This window comes from Copadichromis virginalis, linkage group LG5 (genome assembly GCF_057382275.1).
Source record: "Copadichromis virginalis isolate Kocher_CV1m ecotype Utaka linkage group LG5, C_Virginalis_male_GT1.1, whole genome shotgun sequence".
NCBI lineage: Eukaryota > Metazoa > Chordata > Actinopteri > Cichliformes > Cichlidae > Copadichromis > Copadichromis virginalis.
The window spans coordinates 26,572,123-26,595,842 of NC_140622.1; the positions used below are offsets into that span (position 1 = coordinate 26,572,123).

The following is a 23,720-nucleotide window of genomic DNA, read 5'->3' on the forward strand; positions in this document are numbered from 1 at the left end:
ACTGTATATCCAGTTAGTTATTGTGATGTGTCAAGATTGCCTACAGTACATTTAGCAATTTGAGGCAGCAAACACTTGATTGAAATAGGTGTTTCTGATGTCACTCTTCCACTCCCACAGCTGTCAGTAACAACAGGCAGGAACAGATGTGCAGTGGCATCCACATTCACACGACAGAGATCGACTTCACTGGCACACTTTATTGTTGCAGAAATCCATGCACATCAGAATTTACTGTGGCATATGCTATGTCTAAGAGAAATCTCTGTTAGATATAATATCTATAGACAGACAGGATGGCAGAAAGTGGACAGATAACTATCATTCATGACTTATGAAATTTACTGTGTGATGGTATTGGACCAATTACGTATTTGCAGATTTATTTCCACACTGATTTGAGCTTTTGAGGAAAAAAAAGTCTTTGTGTCTTATAAGTGTGAATTATGAAACTTTGGTTGGTTTGGAGGGTTCAATCTTCAGGTCAAATTAGTATAACTTCACCCAAATCACAAATCAGAGCACTTTCCCTCTCGCAGACAGACTGTTTTTTATTTGACAGCTCTACTGCTGACACTAATGCCCCAACCCTTTTATATAATCCCCTCCTCCACCTTAAAGCTTCTCCCTGTGGAGGCTATACACTACAATGTTTTCTTTGACAATTCACAACAAACATATATGAATAAACGTAGCTGACCTTTCACATCACACATTACATATTACCTTACCTTTACACATATTTTTTGTTGCAAAGAAAGATGAAAATGATAACAAATTCTTTTTAAATTTTACATCACATTTTGTTCAAATTCTATACACGATATATATAAAACACCATTTGTACTGTTTTCTGTCACCAGTGGGTGCAGGGTGTCATCTGGACAGGAAGTTTACATTGTCAGTTTAGCTCGATTCAAAATGTTACAGAAAAAATGTGCAGCAATAGCCAGCACACTGCCTCTGTAGTCAGTTAAATGGGTGAAATGGGTAGCTGTATGAGTGCTAGATTACTTGATTGCACGAAGCTTGCATGCCTTTTAGCTGGCTTTTCAGTGTACCATACTGGATGTGCGTGAGAGGCTCCTCTGACTGTTGGTGTTCTTGTTAACGTAAGTGGAGGAGCCCCTTTTGTGTCTGCACTGTTGATCACAGCTGCACGAGCATTCTGTCAGGTACCGTCGACAGCAGCAGAAGAAACACTGCATCAGGTCATGGAATAGGTGACCCGCGAAGAACATGTAAATCCACGGGTTACAGCAGCTATTGAGACTGGCTAGCAACATTGCAATGATGAAAGCCATGTCTAGGAAGACGGAGAGAAACAAGAACATGTAAGAGGTTATTTTGAAAGACTTTTTTTCCCCTCTTCATACATTCTTCTTTTAGTCTGTTATTTCCCAGAAAAGCCACAATCAACATTGAACTGACTCTACTAACAAATATCAGCTGTGTAGCTCGACTGATCTTATCCAGATGATATTAAAAACATATGAGTGACACGCAGCGTTAAACTGGATAACATGTTTTGTCATAAACATGACCATTGGCACAATAATTTACAACCACATTGGCGTTCAGTCCTATAGATATATTTACCAAATAATTTGAAACAAATACATACCCAACAAATACACTGTCTTCCTGTTTTAAATTGTGTATTTTTGAAACTTTCTTTTAATACTTTAGTAGCAAACTACTTTTTTTTAAAGATTTTGATCATCTGTAGAAACCACCAGATGTGAGAATTATAGCTACAAACAGTGCGGAGAAGCGTTAAGAGACAAACTAACACGTATCTAGTTGTCAGCTTTTCACTGCATTTGCTGACAGTGATGAAAATAAAGATGGGAAAAATACCAGACCTTGCCACATGAATAAAATGAACAGTTTAGAAAGAAGAAGTGGGTTGATCTTTAAAAAGACTAGCAAGTCTTTCCCCATCACAGTAAGATGTAATCACTCGATGCTTAGGTTTGAAAGTTTGTTTATTCATAAGTTGTTCAAGCTTCACGAGGCTCTAGGAAGGGTAATGGCAATTTATTACTTGAGCCAACACTTTTAGTTTGTATTTAAATATCTGAACAACTACTTTATAGTCTAACAACTTAAACACCCTGCTTTTTCATCAAGCCCCACCATCTGATGTAATATTTTAGGATAGCATATCTAATAGTGTGGTTGATAATCTTTTAGGTCACTAAAAGTACTGGGTTGGGGTCATAAAACCCAGTAAAACCACTGGGGCCCTTTTTAATGCTTAATTTCATGTATGTATTGTAAATCTGTCAATCTGATGTACTTATTGTATACCCACATTATTCATACAGAATTATATTAGCTGACAAGCTAATGCAATTCAGACTTCCTCCTCCAAAAAACATTTTGGATCATAAAAATGAAACATGGTAGCTGCTGGATGCCTCACAGATAGAACTTTAGGTTGCTTGAAAACAAATATGACGAACAGCTTCGATTAAAAGAACCTGTCCTTGGTGGAAAAAATACAGCTTTTTTTTTCATTCACTCAATTGATTACATTCCAATTATTAGAGCCCTGGAGTACACTGAATAAGCACATAATCTGAAAAGTGGAAAGAGGACAACTTCCAAGTCCCCCCTCTTTATCCTAAATAGGGTGAGAGAGATTTAGAGCTTGCTGGCGTCGGTCCTCAAGCACTGACCCATTCTCTTCCCTGTACTCTGAGTCCCCACAGTACTTTGCTTTATTGTGAGAGGTGTGCCAACCAAATGGCCCATCAAAATTCTGAAAAGTGTTTAACAGCCTGCCCAGAGTTGTAAAATCATTTGGTGCAAGAAATCCTAGCCACTGGAAATACAGAGGGGAAAAAAACTGAAAATGACAGCATTCAACTTTTCCTTTTTATATTGGTACAATGCATTCATCACTTTCTGAAATGAAAGAAAAACATTTATCTTAACTCCTTTTCAGCATTGTGATTTACTGCTCTTTTCAGGAGAAATATAAAGGATGAGATGTCAACTTCAAAAACAGAGCTGCTGTCACTTTGTGGAAGAACAGGCTCTATATCAAAGATAAGTTTGAGGATAAAAAGTTAAGAAAACATTGCAGGAGTGCAAGAAGCCACATTCTCCTCCATTATCAGTGAATCCTTTGGAAGTTTTACAGTGTGATGTTATGACTGAAGTGCAGGCCCTGGAAAAAAGTTCACAGGTTTCATGCTGGATCAAATGCCCTGATAAACACGACCTTCATGGAGTCTTAACCCATGTGGCATTACTTCAAAGAGACTGCAATGAGTCAGAAAATATAGAGAATCTAAATTATCTTTACTTTTGCATATAGATTTGCACAGAGACTTTCCTTGGAAAAGTATTTTTTGAAATCTAAAAGAATTTGATGTGCACTGAAACCACAAAGCCTGATTTAAATTCAATCTGTTGTCTGCCTCTCATAAAACTGCTCCAGTTCCACAAATTATACTGATGTATTAAGCCCCACTGTATTTTTGTTATGCCCTGTAAATAGTACCAGAGGCAGACCAGTCACTCACTCTTATGATTTACTTATGCAAGCATGACTATATGTCAAAGGAATTTTTTGTAACCCTCTACTGATTTATAAAATTTTTGAGCTCCTTAAGCAATGCTTTCTTACTTGCTTCAAGTTAAAAAGTATAATTACAATTAAAAAGGCTTTTTAAAATTTACCAGAGTGGGAACAGTAGAGAAATGATTCTACAATAACAGTCTGCTGATAAGATAATAATATGTGCAACACCGAAAGAGGCTTCCCCGCTGCTTGCATGACAGACAGAGACGTGGCAAAGATTAAGTCAGTGGTAGGTTTGGAAACCCTTCTCCAGTCCTTGGCTTGGCTTTGTTCGTAATAAAAAAGACTGATCAATTTAAAGTGATTGCACTGTTCGTTCCCCTATTCTGCATTATTATTTGGATTTACAAATATTAAATATATGCTTAATATTAGAGTGTTAAATCCGGTAACATTGCTATCCCACTGAGTTATAAAGAAGGAAACAAGTTTTTATTGTGGCTGCTTAATGGCAAAATATATGTGTAACTTTTTTCAATTATTGTTCAGGTGTATTTATTGAGAAACAGATGATACTGCTTGACCTGAGTAAACCAAGAAGATGAAGACAGAAAAAATTTTGAAAGTTGATATAATATATGAATGTGAGACCAACATAAATTTTCTTTATTTCTAAAGTTTTATTCTTTATTTCTAAGCCACTAAACGTACTTTTTGTGTCCACAGATAATACTTATATTGCTAAATGCACTCTGACAAAAAATACTTCAATACTTCAAGCAATCTGGAGTCCCTAATATAACACAGCCTTCTGGGATTTTTTTTCTTTTTAGATATATTTTAAATGTAATTTGTGCTTGTTTGACACATTTTTGGCCTTGGTATTTTTTTATTTTTTTTAAATGAGAGCAACAGGAAAATGATTATTCTGGGGGGGAAGTCTGGCCACCAAAACATTGATTGGAATCTCTGAAAGCTCTGAATGCACATTTGTGGATGTTTTTAAGATAATGCAGCTTGAATGTCTACTTTAATGGCAAACTGACAAGATCTGAGGAGTATATCTGAACAAACAGTTCAATTAAATGGATATTAGACAAAATAGCACTGGGAATTGAGACAGAAACGCTTTGATGTTCTGGTACATTTACTCCCCTAGAGGCTCTGAGGTCTTTCTTCAAACTGATAACCACTGTGAATGTTACTCCCATCCATTTCTGTTTACTCTGGGGAAGTCTGATTTTAAACACCATTGTGTTGCCTTGAAAGAACGGCGGATTGCTTGTGCATTCCTAAAGATGTGTTGTGAGGTGGAAGAATGATTTTTGTTTGCGTGGGACACTTGTGGAACAGAATTTTTTTTTCCCTATTAAGTGCTTTTGGCAAGAAAAAAAAATCAACACCATTAATCTTGGACAAAGACGACGCATTAGTCATTGTGTCACTAAGCACTTTGCCCACAATAGAAGGAAGAAAACGGCGTCATAAACCAATAAATATTGCCATTAATCAAAATGTGTAAACACTTTAAAAAGAAAAACTGTTATGGTAAAACGAAGGCCGTTGGGTGCGCTTTTACCTTCTCTTGGTGCAGCAGGATCCCATGCCGACCACATCTGGACAAAGAAAAAAGGAGTCCAGCACACAATATAAGCAAGTACCACTACAAATGTCATTTTTACTGTGCGGATCTTAGCCTTCGAAATGAGTCTCACGCTGCTCACACGAGAAAAGGGTTGGGCGCCTTTGGAGGGCCTTGGAGTGAGAGCCAGAAAGTGCTCCCTTCTGGTTTTTAGATTGAAATTCTCCCATATTTTAAAACATATCAAACCATAGCAGATGCTTAAAATGGCCACTGGGAAAATGTAAATGCTCAAACTCATCCAAGTGATGTATGCTTTGGCACCCCAAGGCTGCACGAAGTCCCCCCAGCAGTCATACACACCATTACCGACCTCCCTAAGAGAAAATATGTAAGCTTGAGGACTGCTGAATATCAGGCTGAGCATCCAAGAGGCGATCACACAGAAGCGGTCTTTTTTCTTGTGCACGGAGCGAAGTGGCTGGCAGACTGCCAAGCACCTGTCTATCGACATTAAAACCAGCATGTACGTAGACGCAAACATACCCACGACCTGGAGGTATTTCACCAACCTGCACAGCAAATCGGGTCCATAGAAGCGAAAAGTGATATCCCAGATGAGCTGAGGTAAAACCTGAAAGATTGCAACTACAAGGTCTGCGATGCTCAGGTGCTTCATGAAGTAATACATCCGAGACTGACTGTGCTTGGTGGTGTGAATAGCCCACAGGACGCACATATTGCCTGTCAGCGCGAGAAGCAGCACAAGGACCAGAACGGTAACTTCCACTTTAGCCACTTCTTCATTTCGTTTCAGAGGGTTCACCGTGGTGTTTCCTACGTAGCTTTCATTTTCACGACTTGAGCTGCTCCATGTGAGATTGTGAGACCAACTGTACTGCTCGCGTAAAAGGTCTTCCATCGTGCGTAAAAGCGCCACTTAGGCGCAGCCAGCAGTCACATCACAAACCCAGGTTCGGGACCTCTATCAGCTGTGTTAGCTTAGTTTCCCTACGTAATTTTCTGCCAGCACACCCCGCTATTATTATTATTATTTTCCCTTTCTGTTTAATAATCCGAACTCAGGACTGCAGTCTGCAGAGAGAAGGGAAAACATTATTATTGAAAACTCTTGGTCATTGCACTTTAATCTTTAAACTAATAAACAGTAAATTAACGAAATAACAGTATTTAAGTGATTATGTTCAAAAGGCGCTCACCCACTAAATCATCCTATCTTCTCTTAGGGACTTTGGAGCACCACTGTCCTCATCACTCGCTGCCTCCAGTTTGATGTCTGATCTACCGAAGCTCTGCTTGCTACCAGTGTCAGTAACCCCCTCCCCTCGTTTCATTTTCCTTCGAAGGAAACTGCTTACTTGGGTATGGACCTTATAGTTCTTTCTGTCTCGCTCTTCCTCCCCCATACGTTCACTTAGTGTAAGCTTTGACAATGTGAAATACTTTGAGCCAACTCATCCCAATAGCCTAAAAGCAGTGTCATTTTTGTTTCACAGTTTCACAGTTAGTGCTTTCAGCATCTACATTATTTAAAGCGAGCTGTTGTTGGAGTCCAAAAATTCCAGTCTGGACTATAAAGGTCAATATTTTCTCAAAGATACCGTATATGGAAAAGGATGTTATCTGGATGAATGCCATTATATATGGGATTGTGATGTGGTGCTGTAATTTGGCACTTTATGCTAAGGGTCTGTCAGGTAATAGCAAAAAGCATAATAACTGTGCAAGGGAAGTGACTCACTGAATCCAATTGCACATAAAGAATGTGGGTTGATGTCATTAATACCATCAAAAGTGCCCTTCACTCTCATGCAACAGTCAAAATGAATGTAGTCATTTTGTTTAAATGTCAGATATCCTACTTTTGATTCAGACTCCATGAAATCACTCTCATCCATTTTAAAGCAGTAATTTAATGTTTTATCATTTCTTTATAGAACAACCTTATAGCAATTCAATTCTGAAAAAAATCATTATATATTTCTGACATATTTTAGTTACTTAAAAACAATAACCGTGATTTCAGTGTATGAAGGTAATCTTATTTCATTAAAATCTTTACTTTCTTTATTAAATCCAGTGTTTCTTATTTGCTTCACTGCAAACGGGTCTCTTTTATTTTGACTCGATAAGAAATATTTATTGTTCTTAATGAACATGAACATGGGAACATCAGATGTACAGTATGAAAGACATTTGTTCCTTTCAGTTTATCTTAGAATAGGTGCAGATGAACACTTGCAGGTGTTCTATTGTCTGTTATCACTCAGCTGAACTGGCCTGTCTGAATTGCCTTGTCTGTTAAATTTAATCTAACCAGACATGTTGGCAGATTTCTCTGTCTCGCTCTTTTTTTTCCCATTTAAGTATCAGTACATGTAACCTACATGTTTTTGCTTTTGGCTCAACTAGTTGACCTAAGGCAATGATGCATAGCAACGAGAATGAGCTATAACATCCTCTATTTTCACTGCCTGTAAATTGATAACTTGGCATAAAGCATGGAGCGCTCACACAGAGTACATGAAACATAGAAAAGAACATAAATAACTATTTCAAAATATGTAAGAAATTTACATTGCTCATTATATTAAGTACATGTACTTAATATAAGAGGCACTTAGTTCATTTATGTCTCAGGACACCTCTGAATGTATTGACCAAACTACTGTCCATGTTTAATTATTTATCCAAATAAATCTCAAGACATCTTTATGACTAACTGCTTAATACGCAATGCAGTACAGCTTTGAGTCATTGTAAGTAATGCACTGTACTACAAAGTACTGTTCTTAACCTCTTTTTGTTGAATAAAAGTCACTCATTGCACCAGACATTAGCATTTGGGCACATCCCCAAGCACTGGCACTCTACACTGTGGCGTGTCAGTGCTGCCCATAAAGCCGTCATAAAAACCGCAATACAAGCACCTACCAGCATGTTGCCTTGAAAATATAAAAATATCTTATTTAGAAGTAAGAACTCAGTAATGCTTGGAAAATCTCTCAATAATAATAATACTAATGATGATGTCTCTGTTTTGGCTCATGGCTCCTCTTTGCATAATAGGCAAAATTTAATTAGTGAGAAGGAAGCTGTAGATTAGAGGTCAAATAAGTTTTCATAATACTTGAAATGGTTTCAAATAGCAAACTCCCAGCAGTGTATGAATTCTAATCCATTTCTTGAAGCAATAGCTTCAAGAAATAAATCCTGGCAGATTTAACCGCTAAAAAAACTTTCCACCTCCTTCAGTAATTTTTAAATATTTATGTGGGGACATAAAAACGACATTAACCGGGTTCTGTCATCTCTGAACTAGTGGCCTCTACTGGTTGGGTGAGATATCTGTTAAATGGTTCTCAGGGACCTTTAGATTTTAATGTCTTGTTGTCAGATAAAATAAAATAAAAAGCATCTGTGACATTAGAGCAAACAAATGGTTGATTACACTGACCTTAGGTCAACAACAGGGACTAAGCAGTTAATAAGAGAACACAGAACAGATCAAAGTTTCCATTGGGGTATAAACTTAAACCCCAGACCAAACCATACTTACGTCAGACCCAAGAGGCTCGCTTATTGTGACAGAAAGCTATAATTTACTTACAAGAAAATATGCCAGACCGACTCACAGAAGTAACTGTGTGTGCTCTTAGAGCAAAGGACTTTATCAGAAAAATAGTCTGCCAGTCAGTACTGAGTCAGCTTTTGCTTCCCCCCCCCCCAAAAAATATGGCCAAGAGATTAATGCTAATAAAGTCAGCTTTGAACACAAGTTTAAATGATTTTGAACAGAACAGATCTATGACCCCACATCAGATAAGGTTATACCGTTCCCACGATGAGGACATCTGGACCCTAATCATTTGAGATTCTGAGGATATTTTCCTGAGCAAATGTACACTTTATTTCATTAATTACAGTCTGACAGGAAAATTCCAACACTCTCTTCCTTTCCAGTTTGTAGAAAATAGTGACACATGCCAGCTGATAAAACCTGAACACACCAAACCCAGCTCTTTGTCTCAACCTGGATATGTAACATAAGTGTATTTATTAACAGCTTTTACACAAAAAGAAAAAACTAAATAAGAACATTAAATGCCGCAATAGCCATTAAAAAACAACAACAAAAAAACCCAACCAAATATTCAACAGTCACAAAAAAATAAACGGGTAGTTTCATAAACAATAATTCAATAAAATCTCTCAACAGAAAGCTTGTTTAAATAAAAACGTTTTTAACTGCTTAACTTCTCAGTGTCACAGACCGAAAGGCTTTGAGACACATCGGCCCAGGCAACCTTTTTCCCATCTTCTGCTGTCCAATTTTGGTGAGCCTGAATAAACTGTGACCTCAGTTTCTTGTCCTTTGCTGATATGAATGGCACCTGGTGGGGTCTTATGTTGTAGGCCATCTGCATCAAGCTTCAATGTGTTCTGCATTCAGAAATGCTCTTCTGCATACCTTAGGTTGCAGCAAGTGGTTACTTTTAGTTGGATTCTTATCACGTTCATGCAGTCTGGCTATTCTCCACTGGTCTCTGAAATTAATTAGGCGAAGAGAACTGCTGCTGACTGAATATTTTCTCTTTTTCAGCCCCCAACCACAACATATTTAAAGTCACTTAAATCACTTTTCTTTTTCATTTGGATCCTTGATTTGAACTCTGGCCTGTCATCTTGACTATGTCTACATGCCTTAATGCATTGAGTTGTGCCATGTTAATCACTGATTAGATATTTACACTCACAAACAGTTGAACAGGTGTACCCAATGAAGTGGCAGGGGGATCTATATTTTTTAAATAAAAAGCTTATGGGTTAAAAAGTAACTGGACAGAAACATAAAGTCAAATATAATCGACACACCCACAGACACAAGCCTACGCTCTGTATATTCCCTGCTAATGGTCTCTGAGGCTTTCATTGCAGCCACCTTTGACTCATTTTTATTTGGCAGTTTCCTTGCCATTAGTCTGATTCTCTTCAAATAAAATGCAGCTCACTTGAATTGGGACCAAGAGAGTCACTTAACTAACCAAGAGTATATGTGACCTCTGTGTAGTGTCTTCTCTGGTCTGCATTAACAACAAAAAGGCAATGGTTAGAATGCTCTCTTTTTAATGTCGTGGGCAATCAGCACAAAATCTCGCAGGAATCCTCCATTATTCTGAGGATTACATTTCCACTTGCAGTGTGATCGTATAGTGGTAAATTTATACAACCAAAATAGAAAAACTTCAACACCATTAACATTGCATGTTAAATTTCCCAAATGAAAGGAATATAGAAATATATTTTAAAGCTGTACATGAAACAATGTAAATTCTCTAAACAGTGTGGCACAGTCACATACCTGCATTCACAACAAAAAGGCAATGGTTAGAATGCTCTCTTTTTAATGTCGTGGGCAATCAGCACAAAATCTAAACGGGAAAGCAACAACAGAGTTAGCTAACTATGCTCCCATTTTGTTTCCTCTCCTCCCAATAAAGAAATCTCACATAAACGTGCACTCAGTTCAACATAAAGACTGGAGAAATGACCCGCAACAAATGATGTATAAACAACAAAAATAATCGGGTCAGACTGTATTACTTTAACAGCCTGCGATATGATTTTTCCTCCCCACGACATTTGCGCATTCCTTACCTCGCAGGAATCCTCCATTATTCTGAGGATTACCCAGAATCCCTTGCCCTTTGTGAATATTGCAGGGTCACTTTTTCGACAGTAGGTGGCGCCAATGTCCCATTTAGCGGGATTTAACTTCAACTCTATTTAACTATGTTACACACCCCCCCTTAAATCCTGCTAAATTGGGGCATGACAACAGAAAAACAGAAACTTCCAATGCATAAAACATAACAGTGTGACCGTGGGAGCACAAGATAGTTCAAGTCAGTTAAAAAAACTTTCCATATGGAATAAGGCAAGCAAGAGAGCGGCCAATTCCCCTGCCAACCCAGATATGAAAGATGCCGTATACACCTCCCATGATGTGAACATTGCTCCACGCAGGTATTACCCAAAACGTTCTGAGTAACAGCACATTTGCAAAACGGCTAGTAATCTATCCTGAAAACATATTTCGCACAAATGAAAACAAGGAGTCAACTGTCGACACTGAATCATCAACCTGTTGTTCATTGATCTCACAAATGAGACGTGTTGGAGGTTTCACAGGTCTACCTGATCTAGTACAAAGAGGTGGTGGCTGTGTACGCACTACACGGTCCCCTGTACTCAGTCGTGTGTCAGTCACAAGCTCAGGGGAAAGGACATGTGGAGCATCTCCCGCCAGAAGCTGCGAGGAGGCACTCCGGGACACAACAGATTCAATAGAGGGGGCAGGGGAGGGCAACCGGGAAACCAACGGGTCACACCCAGCAGGCGGGGCCACAGTCGATTCTGCCTCAGAGGTTGGGAAGCTGAAAGCCGCACCAAGAGAACAACCAGGTTGACCAACCGCAGAGTCCCTGTCACTTGCTTGGTCCATCTGCATGAGCCAGCGAACCGTCTTCGTCTCACCATCCTGCACATCACCTGGAAGTTCTGGTTCACCTTGTCCACTATCCGCAACCGAGGGGCAGGTTGACACTGGTATGCACTCGTTTCCTGCAGGAATGAAACTCACAGGAAGTAGTAGGTTTCGGTGAACAACTTTTTCCCTGAGAGTCACAGGGTCTCTGATGTGGTACACATTGATGTCAGGTTTCACAGACGCCACCTCAAAAACTGTGGATTCCCATTTGTCAGCGATCTTCCTCTTTCCTCTCTCACCACGATTAGCAAGCAAGACTCTGTCACCGACTGAGAGGGGCGCACCCTTAGCCTTGCGGTCATAATTCCTCGCCTGGCGAGCCTGGGCAATACGGCTGTTCTGCCTGGCAATGCGGGCAGCCTCAGACAGGTCACGCTTCAAATGGGCGACAAATTCACCGTGGTCAACAACGGCACCATCAGGGAGAACATGCTGGAAAACAACATCAACAGGCAGACGAGGAATTCTCCCAAATACGAGAAAAAAAGGTGCGAAACCTGTTGTTTCATGTTCAGTGCAATTGTAGCAGAACGTCAACATCTGAAGCATTTGCGGCCACCTGGCTTTGGATTGAGGGGGCAAAGCCCGTATCATATTTCCCAAGGTCCTGTTGTATCGCTCGACAATACCATTCCCCATTGGGTGGTAAGGAGTGGTGTGTGATTTCTGGATGCCAGCCATGTCCAGGAGCTCCTTAATGAGTTGACTCTCAAAGTTGGCTCCTTGATCAGAGTGTATACGTCTGGGAAAGCCGTACACACAGAAAAAGTCATTCCACAGGCGGCGAGCAACCTGCTTGGCAGACTGATTCTTACAAGGGAATGCATGCGCTAATTTGGAAAAATGGTCTGTGACAACCAAAACATCAACGCACTTCTTGTCAGTCTGTTCAGCAGTCCAGAAGTCGATGCAGACTAGCTCCATCGGTTCAGTGGTACAAATGCTCTCCAGTGTGGCACGGTCATTCGGCTCTGGGGTTTTCCCAACCACACAACGAAAACAGCCTTTCACATGATTGATGATGTCACGCTCCATCCCTGTCCAAAAGAATCTCTGCCTTGCAAGAGACAGGGTGCGGACTTGGCCCTGATGACCCGCCGTATCATGGATGCCTCGGAGAACTTCAGTCTTCAGAGTGTCTGGGACAACAAACTGGTAAATCGTCACGTTCATGTTCCTGTCTTTCTTCACCTTATACAACATACCATCTTTAATCAAGAGTCTGGACCAATGTCTGAGTAATTTCATTACACCACGGGACTCGCTAGCACGTTCATGCCTGGTGGGCCTCTTGTGACGCCGGACATAAAAGAAAACTCTGCCCAAAACCTCATCTTGTTCCTGCAGGTTAGCGAGTTCACTTCTCGGCGTACAGGCTGGACGGGCAATAGTTGGGACCTGAGGGATATCAGATCCCACACCTCTCACATGGCTGATACCACCAGTGTCATGTGCAGCCAACACAGCAGAAACATCCTGTGACGAGAGAGAACCTTGAGGGTTAGCTAGGATAGTTGTAGCTCCTTCCTCAGACTGATCCACAACCAACTGGCAGTTTGCAGCACACCGAAACATATCCTGCACAGTCCCATCCACCAGACCGTGCATTTGGTTCAATAGGGCAGCATAAGGTTCAGTGACTAGCCTGTGGCCTATGCACGACTGGACAAATGGCTCTCTACTCAATGCATCCGCGACAACATTTTTGGTGCCAGGGACATACTTCAGTTCAAAACTGTATGCTGCAAGCTTTGAAACCCATCGTTGCTCACATGCATCTAACCTAGGCTTGGTTAAGATGTATGTCAGCGGGTTATTGTCCGTCCACACTGTGAAGTGGCTCCCTTTCAGCCAATGGCTAAACTTGTCACAGACTGCCCATTTCAGAGCAAGAAACTCCAAACGATGCGCTGGATAGTTTAGCTGAGAGTGTGACAGGGTCTTACTGGCGAATGCCACTGGTCTGGCGATGCTACCATCAGGGGGCAACTGTGAGAGGACGGCTCCAAGGCCGTCAAAGGAAGCATCAACTGCAAGGAGAAAGGGCGCAGTAAAATCTGGATGGGCTAATGTGACACTATGCACAAGTTCATGTTTTAGGGCCTTGAATGCTTCCCTGCACTCATCAGTCCAGTCAGCCGGAGACAGCTTCACGTGGCCCCTTTTAAATTTAGGCTTACGGCCTCTACCTCTCTTGCGTAGCGCAGCTGGTTCAGCCACAAGATCAAACAGTGGCTTAGCTTTTGCAGAGCACCGCTCGATAAAATGATGGTAGTAGAGAACCATCCCCAGGAAGGATCTGATTTTCCTTGCACATGGTGTCACCCCGTCAGACTCCATCAGGTCTGCTTCCTCCACATTGTCTATAGCCTGCACTTTACTTGGGTCTGTTTTCACACCCTCACCACATATGATGTGTCCCAGGAACTTCACAGACCGCTGAAGAAAGTGGCATTTCTTTGGTGCGAGCTTCAGGTTGTTGGCAGAAAGTCGTGAGAAAACCATCTGCAGACGTTCAAGAGCCACCTGTTCGGATGGGGCATAGACCATAAGGTCATCCAGATAACACAACAAACTTGTGAAGTTCTCATCACCAAAAATGGACATCATCATCCGCATAAAAGTAGCAGGACTATTTGTCAGGCCTTGAGGCATCCTGTTATATTCATGAAGGCCAAATGGGGAGGAGAATGCCGTGTATTTTTTGTCGTCCTCGTGGAGTCTGACATTGTAAAACCCCGATGTGAGATCCATTGTAGAAAAAAAAAAACATTCCCACCAAGTGCTGCGAGGGCGTCTGACTGATGAGGCAATGGATGTGCATCTTTAACTGTTCTTGCATTTAACCATCTAAAGTCATTGCATATGCGCAGGTCACCATTTGGCTTAACAACTAAGACAAGGGGGGATGAGAATTCACTCTGGGACTTACGGATTATCCCTGACTCCTCCATCTCATCTAGGGCAGTGCGAAGCTTCTCGTAATGGCATGGTGGGACCCGTCTGTATGGCAGTCTGAAGGGCTTGTCATCCACCAGGCGGATTCTGTGGACAAAGTCAGCAGCCTCACCGCAGTCCATTTTGTGCCTTGAAAAGATGGACTCATACTGCTCAATGAGTCGCAGCAGCCTATCTCTCCATTCTGGGGAAACTTCACAGGACGAGAGGTCCAGGTCCTGCAGGCCCAAATCACACAAGCGCTGTGACATCTCCGCTTCTGATCTCGGTGCGGGCGACGAGTTCTGTGTGTATTGTGTACTGGATCGAATTTGAACAGGTTCAGGTAAGTCCTGCACAGAAAGACACATCAGCAACCTTAGCATTTCTCCTGAGAGTGAGGGGCTTGTCGGAGGGATTCACCACTTTAACAGGGACCCAACCATCCCCAAACAAGGAAGTGACAACTCGCCCCACTAGGATCTGTGCAGGTTTGGATCGAGACTGAGTGGGTTCAATAATGACAGCACTTCCCACCGCTGAGGCATCAGGAGCAGGCAGCTTAGCCCACACTAAATGTTCAGACAAGGGCTGCAAGGTGATGCGTCTCTTAAGCTTTGCAGTGCCGAAACTTGGAGGCATTGCTCTGCCACCACAGTCATCAGAATAGGACAGCAAAGTTGCCAAATGAGGGAAAGCATCATCCTGGGTACCAACAGTCATTTTTAACTGTGAAATAAGCCACTTTATCGCATTGCTGCCCAGAATCATGTCATCAGCCTGGCCCGGAACCACCAGAACAGGAATCACCACCTTTAAGCCATATATTGACACTGTAAGATCATACATAGCAGAAGGCGTAACGAGGTGACCCCCACAACCAACAATGACAACGTCTTCAGCTGAACGTCTCTCAATATCAGGTATCGATTGTGAAAGTTTCTCATCAACTGTCTCACTTATGGTGCACGCCATAGAGCCACTGTCCACTAATGCTTTAAGAACTTGTCCACCACTAGTAGTCACTGCAGAGTAGAATAAACTATCAGTGTTTGAGAGCCTATGCAAGCCCTGTGCAATCAGTGTTTTATTTGGCGGGACAATGCCACTGTAAGTAGAATACAAAGTGTCATAATCATTAATATCAGTCACATCCAAGATGGGAGGCTTACTTGCTGGATCTGCACTGTCCTCCCCTCCACGCAGATCGTTCAGTTTCCCTGATGACCACTGGAAGGAGTACACTTGCCCTCTGGGCAGTTACGTCTCGAATGACCAGGTAGGTGACACATGAAGCACAATCTGTTTTCCCGACAGTGCGTGAGTGTGGAGTGGGAGCTATCTCTGCAGATGGAACATGGTGTGTCATCTAAGCCCGGTATTCTCGGCAGTCGGGCACTCTGTCGCCTGGCATTAGCTCGAGCATAGCCTGGGCCTTGAAGCAGCACCTTCTCTAGCATGCTGATCAACCTCTCAATAGCAGAGCCATCCTGACTCACAGCTGGCCTCTGCTCATGGTCAGCCAAACAAGGAGTACCATTTGTGCTAACCTCTGCCTCATTCACATAGACACAGTTACCCGTCTGTGGAGGAGACTGGAACCCCTTACCCAGGTGATACTCATCCAGTACCTCCTGAACTTCACGAGCTGACCATTTATCACATGTTTTGGTTCTAAAAATAAGAGCCAAGTCTCTGCAGGGGCAGTGTCTGATGAACATGCGTGCAACCTCCACACCAGAGTTCTCAAAAGATTTCCCCTGCTCCTTAAGACAGTTGCCAACAACATCAGCAGCCTTGTTCAGCCTCAGCCAGTACTCATATGGATCCTCTCGGTCCTTCGGCAGGGTGGAATAAAAGTCAGCCAGGGGCACAGACGAGCACTGGGTGGAACTAAAATGTTTGTGCAGAAGTCTGTAGATAGCTTGTGGATTATGCTGGACATCAATTCCACCATTCCTCACACCAAATTTCACAACATCTTTTGCCCTGCCTCTCAGATGCATCAAAATCTCCTCAGCTTGGTTTTCTGGAAGAATGGCACTCTTCTTTATGTAACTCTGCATGGCTTCCTGCCACTCATCAACAGACAATGAGTCCGAACTCTCCCCCCGAAACACAGGTGGGTCTTTAACCTGTCGTGGAGCCACCAGCTGGACTTGAGAGAGATCTAGTGAGCGGCTGGAGGGGAGATCTGTTGTTTCATGCGCCACCTCAGGACATGTATATGTAGCAGATGCAGGGCTCGAAGTGTGTGGCGTAGTCAGGTGTGACAGATTGCTATCAGCCAGGCGTTGCCCAATTTGCTGCACAATGTCGCTCATTTGGTCGACTAGACTCACATCAGTTATTGGGGGGTCTGAGGTAGATGACTTAGTGCACTGTACTGACTGCGACTCAGCCACCAGCTCACAAGAACTATCTGCTGCTCTATGCCCCACCCGACAGTCACCCAGTGAAAAAGGAACAGTTGTGAACCCTCTGCCCCTACCCACAACAAGGGGAGTCACATTTGGGGTGTCATCAGAGTCACTTAGATCCATATCTAGCAGAATATTAATAGAGCTAAGGTGGACTTAATACAATATGGCAATATACAAAGCCAATATAAAAGTATGTCCAACAGTCCCCAAAGTTTGATTCCGTTACCCAACAGACTAAACAATAAGGAAGCTGATGCTCCACGATGATGCTGCGACGAGAGGACACCAGTCCGATTCAGCAGCGTCACGAAGGAGTCACGGCACCAATGTGACCTCTGTGTAGTGTCTTCTCTGGTCTGCATTCACAACAAAAAGGCAATGGTTAGAATGCTCTCTTTTTAATGTCGTGGGCAATCAGCACAAAATCTCGCAGGAATCCTCCATTATTCTGAGGATTACATTTCCACTTGCAGTATGATCGTATAGTGGTAAATTTATACAACCAAAATAGAAAAACTTCAACACCATTAACATTGCATGTTAAATTTCCCAAATGAAAGGAATATAGAAATATATTTTAAAGCTGTACATGAAACAATGTAAATTCTCTAAACAGTGTGGCACAGTCACATACCTGCATTCACAACAAAAAGGCAATGGTTAGAATGCTCTCTTTTTAATGTCGTGGGCAATCAGCACAAAATCTAAACGGGAAAGCAACAACAGAGTTAGCTAACTATGCTCCCATTTTGTTTCCTCTCCTCCCAATAAAGAAATCTCACATAAACGTGCACTCAGTTCAACATAAAGACTGGAGAAATGACCCGCAACAAATGATGTATAAACAACAAAAATAATCGGGTCAGACTGTATTACTTTAACAGCCTGCGATATGATTTTTCCTCCCCACGACATTTGCGCATTCCTTACCTCGCAGGAATCCTCCATTATTCTGAGGATTACCCAGAATCCCTTGCCCTTTGTGAATATTGCAGGGTCACTTTTTCGACAGTAGGTGGCGCCAATGTCCCATTTAGCGGGATTTAACTTCAACTCTATTTAACTATGTTACATATACATAATGGTAAATGGTAAATGGCCTGTATTTGTATAGCGCTTTTACATACCTATTCTTCCCTGGTTGCTTTGGTTGTGTATTAAGGATTGTTGACTTGTTGATGCTTTTGACCTAATGGAGCAAAATGCTGCTATTTCATTCAATCACTTCATTCAGCAATGAAATACTTAAAAACTGCCAGTGTGCCATAATGAAACTATGCCCACTGTAGATGACGCATGTTGGCTTATGAGTGGGGAATTTTTACTCCACCCACTCGTCTCCATCTTTTCCTTTCTTTTGTGAGTGTTTGTCAACGATAGCCTTGCCTTTCACTGCAGGTCATGAAGTCTCCTTTTGATTGTTGTAATTTTTCCCATGTTTTTACAATCATCATCATTCTTTTTTTCTTGCATTATCCATTTTTCTAATATTGACAAGCCATTTGACCTCAATCCAAAAGACAACCCTTAAAACTCAATCAAGTGTCACTGTATTAATTTAGATACTACTGTTGGTGCACTTCCCTCTCGCTGTTTACAATATGCACACTATGTACCTAGGTAGTGTATAAATATCAACTGGGTAATCTTGTTTCATGGAAAGTTGTGCACTTGTTCAAGTTGTGCAAGTGGGGCTTGTTGGAACTTAGGTGGTAAAAGAGGTCTTATATCAATCTGAAGGTTGGAAAATTGATTCCCAATGCCTCCATTCTGTATGTCAAAACATCCTTGGGCAATATTCTGAACTCAGAGTTTTCTCTGATGTGTCCATCATCAAAGATAAGGTCTTGAATAATCAGGCTACATCTTCTAAGACAGCCTCTCTAGTTTTAAGATAAACTTAAACCTTTTCTTTTTGATAAAGCATAGATTTGGGCTGGATCAGGTAACCCTGAACCCTAGCGTAGTTACATTGCCATTTTAAACTTGAATTTTTGACCATTAGAGATATAGGTACTTGTACCTTGCACTTATGGAAACAAAATACTTAGTAGTAGTACATTATTTGGGACACTGCATATGTTTTAAGGGCTTCATATCCCACTCTGGTCATTCTGACAGTACTGTGCAAAAGTCTTGAATCACTCCTCTTTCTTAATATTTTGCTTTCAGTGATCCACATTTTCTTGTACTATTTAAAGTGGTTCTTTAAACAGTAATTGTTCTCTGGGTGAAGATCTCTCAAAGTGGTTTTTTGAAGATTGACTGCTTTTTTACTCATTTTCTGTCTAGTCATTGTACCTGGCCATTTTTTTTGTTTAACTCAAATAACATTATGTTATAAATCATTCAAGCACAAAAAGGCACCAAACTCAAAGGATGAGCCAGTGTTGTGTCTGCACATAGCAGATCACTTACAGAAAAGGGGTTACTAACAGGCTGTTGCTAGCAGTGTGCCACTGTCAAGGTTTGGCAGTGTGGCAGCCAGGATTTGGACCCAAATGCTGGAATCAGAAGACAAGATATGAACTCAAAGGCAGCTTTAATGCTTAACTCAAAAATACACAAAACTACAGACTGTAGCTGACAAAGTGTAGCTGGCAAACAATCCAAAAACTAGGAATTTCCGGAAAATGTGGAACAAGGAAACACACTGCCAAGAGAGAGGACATAACAAAGGACAGAGGGGAAACTCAGAAAATAAATACTTACAAAATGATGAGGGGGGAGGAAACAGGTGGGAACATTAGCTGTCTGAAACTAACATGATGACTCAAAAGGAGGTCAAACTGAACACAAAGCAAAGTACAAGACACAAAATATTGCCAACATAACATGGAATTAGCCTAACACAGAGACAGATGGTGCACTCCAATAGTCCATTTTGCTTAGGATGTTCCTAATTTAGAGAGGTGACCTTAAAGTATCTGCGTGATGGTCATAATAAGAGCTGCGTCAGTTCTCCAAATACTGAGCAAAGGAGCTTCAATACTTCCTCTATTGCTTCCTTTAATATCTGGGTAAACTGGACCGGATAAAAGGGGAGGAGAAAATGCCATCCCATAATTCATAGCAACAGAACATCTGACCATCATTGAAAACAATCGACATAATAAACAAAGCGGTGCAAATGTTAGTAAATCAGGCCCTAAATATTCCTTTTTCTTTAACATTTCAGCCTGTGTAATGATGGATATTTTCACAGGCTGCCCTGTGTAAAAGCACATTTTGCAGATTGTCTTCAGCACAATGTGGTTTCAACATAAAACAAATGACCCAAACATTAATCATGAACTAGAAGAGGACTAGATGTGAAATGAATGACCCAGAATCTAAACAGAAAGAACCCAACCAGAAAATGCTGATATAACAAAAATGCAAAACAACACAGAATGATACTCAAAACCTAAAGGAGTCGTGAAACCACAAAAGTCAAGACCCGGAATTGTTGAATCTATCGAACAATTCAAACCATAACAAAGTCAGAAAGGCATATAGTACACAGTGTGTTTTTAAAAAAACATTGGAGCACAAAGGATGACGTGACAGGTCTAGAAAAATATCTACAATAGATTAACGATATGTGAAAGTCATGTCGGCATAAAATCATTATCTGTCGTGGACTGGCCTCTGTAGAGCCCAGACGTCAATACTCCTGAAGACACCTCACAGAAGTTACCCAAAAGTTTGCCTGATAGCATTCAAGCTATGTTGAAGAATAAGGTTGCCACACCAGATATTGACTTTCAAGCTTGCTAGAATTGCACAAACTGTTTTTTCATTGCATCCTTTATTGTATTTCCATTTGTGCGTGCACCAGTTTCAATAAATAACTTCATTTTCCATTTTCCTAGCAAATAATATTTAAATAATTAAGGGTGACTCCAGACTTGTGCACAGTACTGTATAAAAAGAGAGAAAAAAATCCAGTGCACTCTTGATTACACAAACATTGATCTGACATCTTTATGCATCATTAGTCATCAGTATACATTACTGAGAGTTGGTTGAGCTAATGTAAATACTGAGACATCTTGCTGTGGTGGTGTCTGAGCACATGAGGGTCACTGCAGCAAAGGATAATAAACCAGTGTGCTGGTACAGCTGTCCTGTGGTTTCCGTGCACTCGAGCAGGCATAAACCAGCAGTCACTCTCTTGCTCCTAACCTGAAGCATGTGCGGGGTGGTGGAAGGGTCAGAAATCTCATGCAGAACTTAATGTGACTAACACAAGGTTTGTGCCAACCAAAACAAACACTGTCTGATGTGTTTTTCACTTAAATGCCTGGAATGTGTGCATTGGGGGGGGGGGGGTATTTTTTCACTGCTGTAAGATTTTTTTTAAAATTTACAAAAAATACAATATGCAGATCTACCTTGTCAAAAAGTGAGTAATTTTAAAGTGACACAGAAAGATCAGTTGCTGTGGATTGTGAAATATGCATACATGACTGAATGGATAGTTTATTAAACGACTTAATAATTCCTTTTAAGTTTTCTATATGAAAAAGCAGGTCTACACAGACAAGCAAAACTGTTTTTGTGTTTTGTGTTTTTCTGAACGTGAGCAAAAGCTGAGCACTAACACATATATGACATCACTGTTTAACAATGCAAAACTGCCTGATACACAGGCCAGCACTGATAAAAGAAAATAGTAAACTTGGAGGCACATGATTCCATTAGATTAGACAATTTGGAACAGTTCTCAACATCCCTATACACACATACGGTAACACAAATAGCCCACTGATTACAGATACTTGACACATATTTGCTTTTTTGTTTTGTTATTTAGAAATGAGTAATTCTATTAACTAATCCATAATCACAAAGTACAGAGAGAGCATGTACAGTAAGTAGCAAACAACCAATAGAATTTATTAGTCGATTAATCAATTTTCTTCAGATGCAAAAATCCCTTTGCTTATTGAATTGTGTTGTTCAAGGCAGGAGATGTTAGTGTGGAGCACTGTAACAGTGATGTGTGCTGTCGCTCTGTTAGCTCTATGTGCAAACTGAAGTGGGTCAAACTTGGGTGGGAAGCAGAATACAATGTTGCATATAACCAAAACATTCCAAAGCATTCATTATAATAGGGGTCAGAGCAAAGGGTCAGTAGATGTTGAGGCTCTCGGTTGTTGGTCTTTGTGGGTAGAGGGACGATTGTGGCCGGCTTCAGCCATAGTGGCATGAATGCCTGAGACAGTGATGATGGTGATGAAGATCTTAGTGAAGACCAAGGGCAACTGGTCGGCACACTCTCTGAGGACCCTCCCTGTCACGCCATTTGATTGAGTTGCTTTCCTGGGGTTCACTGTTCTGAGAGTACAACTCACCTAGTGCTTCCGCCCCATGACACTTGAGCTGCAGCTTCCTTGGGTCTTTCCAACTCAGTGCCTCAAATATCTTTGGATTGTGGGAAGCCAGAGCCCCCAGACAAAACCCATGCAGGCCGAGGGAGGTCAGACTCCACACTGACAGGACCCAGCTGGTTGGTGGTTTTGAACTGCTAGTTGGTTGGTTGAAAAGTGCTAACCATCACACCACATTGCACTGGAATTTAGCCACAAGTAATCACATTAATTGCAGTTGTGCTTTGCCTGCTATGATCTGTTAAAACATGTATCAAATGTATTTTTTTCTCAGTATGGTTACAAAATCCTTGTCATTGATTTACCATTGTGGATTCACTTCACCAAATGACTATTCCTTGTTTAATTCTGACCCTAATGAAAAGTGCTGCGGTTATCTGCTACTGTAATTGTTTCCAAGGAATCTGTCTGACTGTGCAAGGTAAAGGAAGGACATGAACATTCACAGTATGACTTCAATAATTAAACTGATATAATTGTTGTTCTCTAGCAGAGCTAGCAACAGAGTTTAACAAAAGGTAGCTGTGTGAAGGAAAATAATAATCACTTTGTTTTAGAGCCAACTTTTTCGAAAACTACTCCAGCATGTGGACACAATTTAGAGCAGCAGGGATAAAAGCCAACAGCCCAGAGAATCCATATAATAAGAGTAGACTGAATACAGCCCCTGGATCGCGCAGAACTCGCAGCTTGTGCAGCTGAGCTCAATCAATGGAAAGTCAGTGACATGCATTCAAGTGGAGGGTTTGCATGCAAGCTGCAACCTTTTGATGCTGTTCCTTTTGATTAAGTGTACCTTTTCTACAAGCTCTTACTTCTTTGATATAATTTATAAGTACAATGATTTCTTAAACAGGTAAAGGAAGGGGGGATTTCAAATGTCTGGATGGTTTACAGAATATTGTAATTAACAGTTTCCTGTGCTGGCTTGCTTTAGTGGAGGATGCAGCCCAGATCACGTCTGTTTGTTTATTCCAGCACAGTTGGATATTGTGCCCACCCCGAGTAAATTCCTTTTAAGTTTGCACCTAGTCAACACAGAGTTCGAGGGAGACTGACAGGAAAACTGCTTTATGTGACAGGGTCATGTTTACTTCAGTATTTACTTCAAAGCCTTAATTGAAACAACAATTTGAAGAAACTGTTGTTATACATACAGGAAGTGCAGAATTATTAGGCAAATGAGTATTTTGTCCACATCATCCTCTTCATGCATGTTGTCTTACTCCAAGCTGTATAGGCTCGAAAGCCTACTACCAATTAAACATATTAGGTGATGTGCATCTCTGTAATGAGA

The 23,720-nt window shown here is 41.2% G+C and overlaps 1 protein-coding gene across 1 annotated transcript; it reads right to left on the bottom strand.

Annotated features, from left to right (window-relative positions):
• Positions 1–180: 180 nt before the first annotated feature.
• LOC146709889 (oxytocin receptor B-like) lies at positions 181–6,417 on the bottom strand. Its single transcript, XM_085457081.1, has 3 exons — positions 6,338–6,417; positions 5,115–6,212; positions 181–1,306 (listed from the first exon to the last, which is right to left on the bottom strand). Exons 2-3 carry the CDS (start codon positions 6,037–6,039, stop codon positions 1,053–1,055), a joined length of 1,179 nt encoding a protein of 392 aa, XP_085313207.1. The 5' UTR covers positions 6,040–6,212; positions 6,338–6,417; the 3' UTR covers positions 181–1,052.
• Positions 6,418–23,720: the final 17,303 nt, after the last annotated feature.

Excerpts from the sequence above, each read along its gene's own strand:
- LOC146709889 (XM_085457081.1), bottom strand. The coding sequence starts at position 6,039 with ATGGAAGACCTTTTACGCGAGCAGTACAGTTGGTCTCACAATCTCACA. Across the intron at positions 1,307-5,114 it reads TCCTGCTGCACCAAGAGAAG|ACATGGCTTTCATCATTGCA; the intron begins GTAAAAGCGCAC and ends CCGTCTTCCTAG.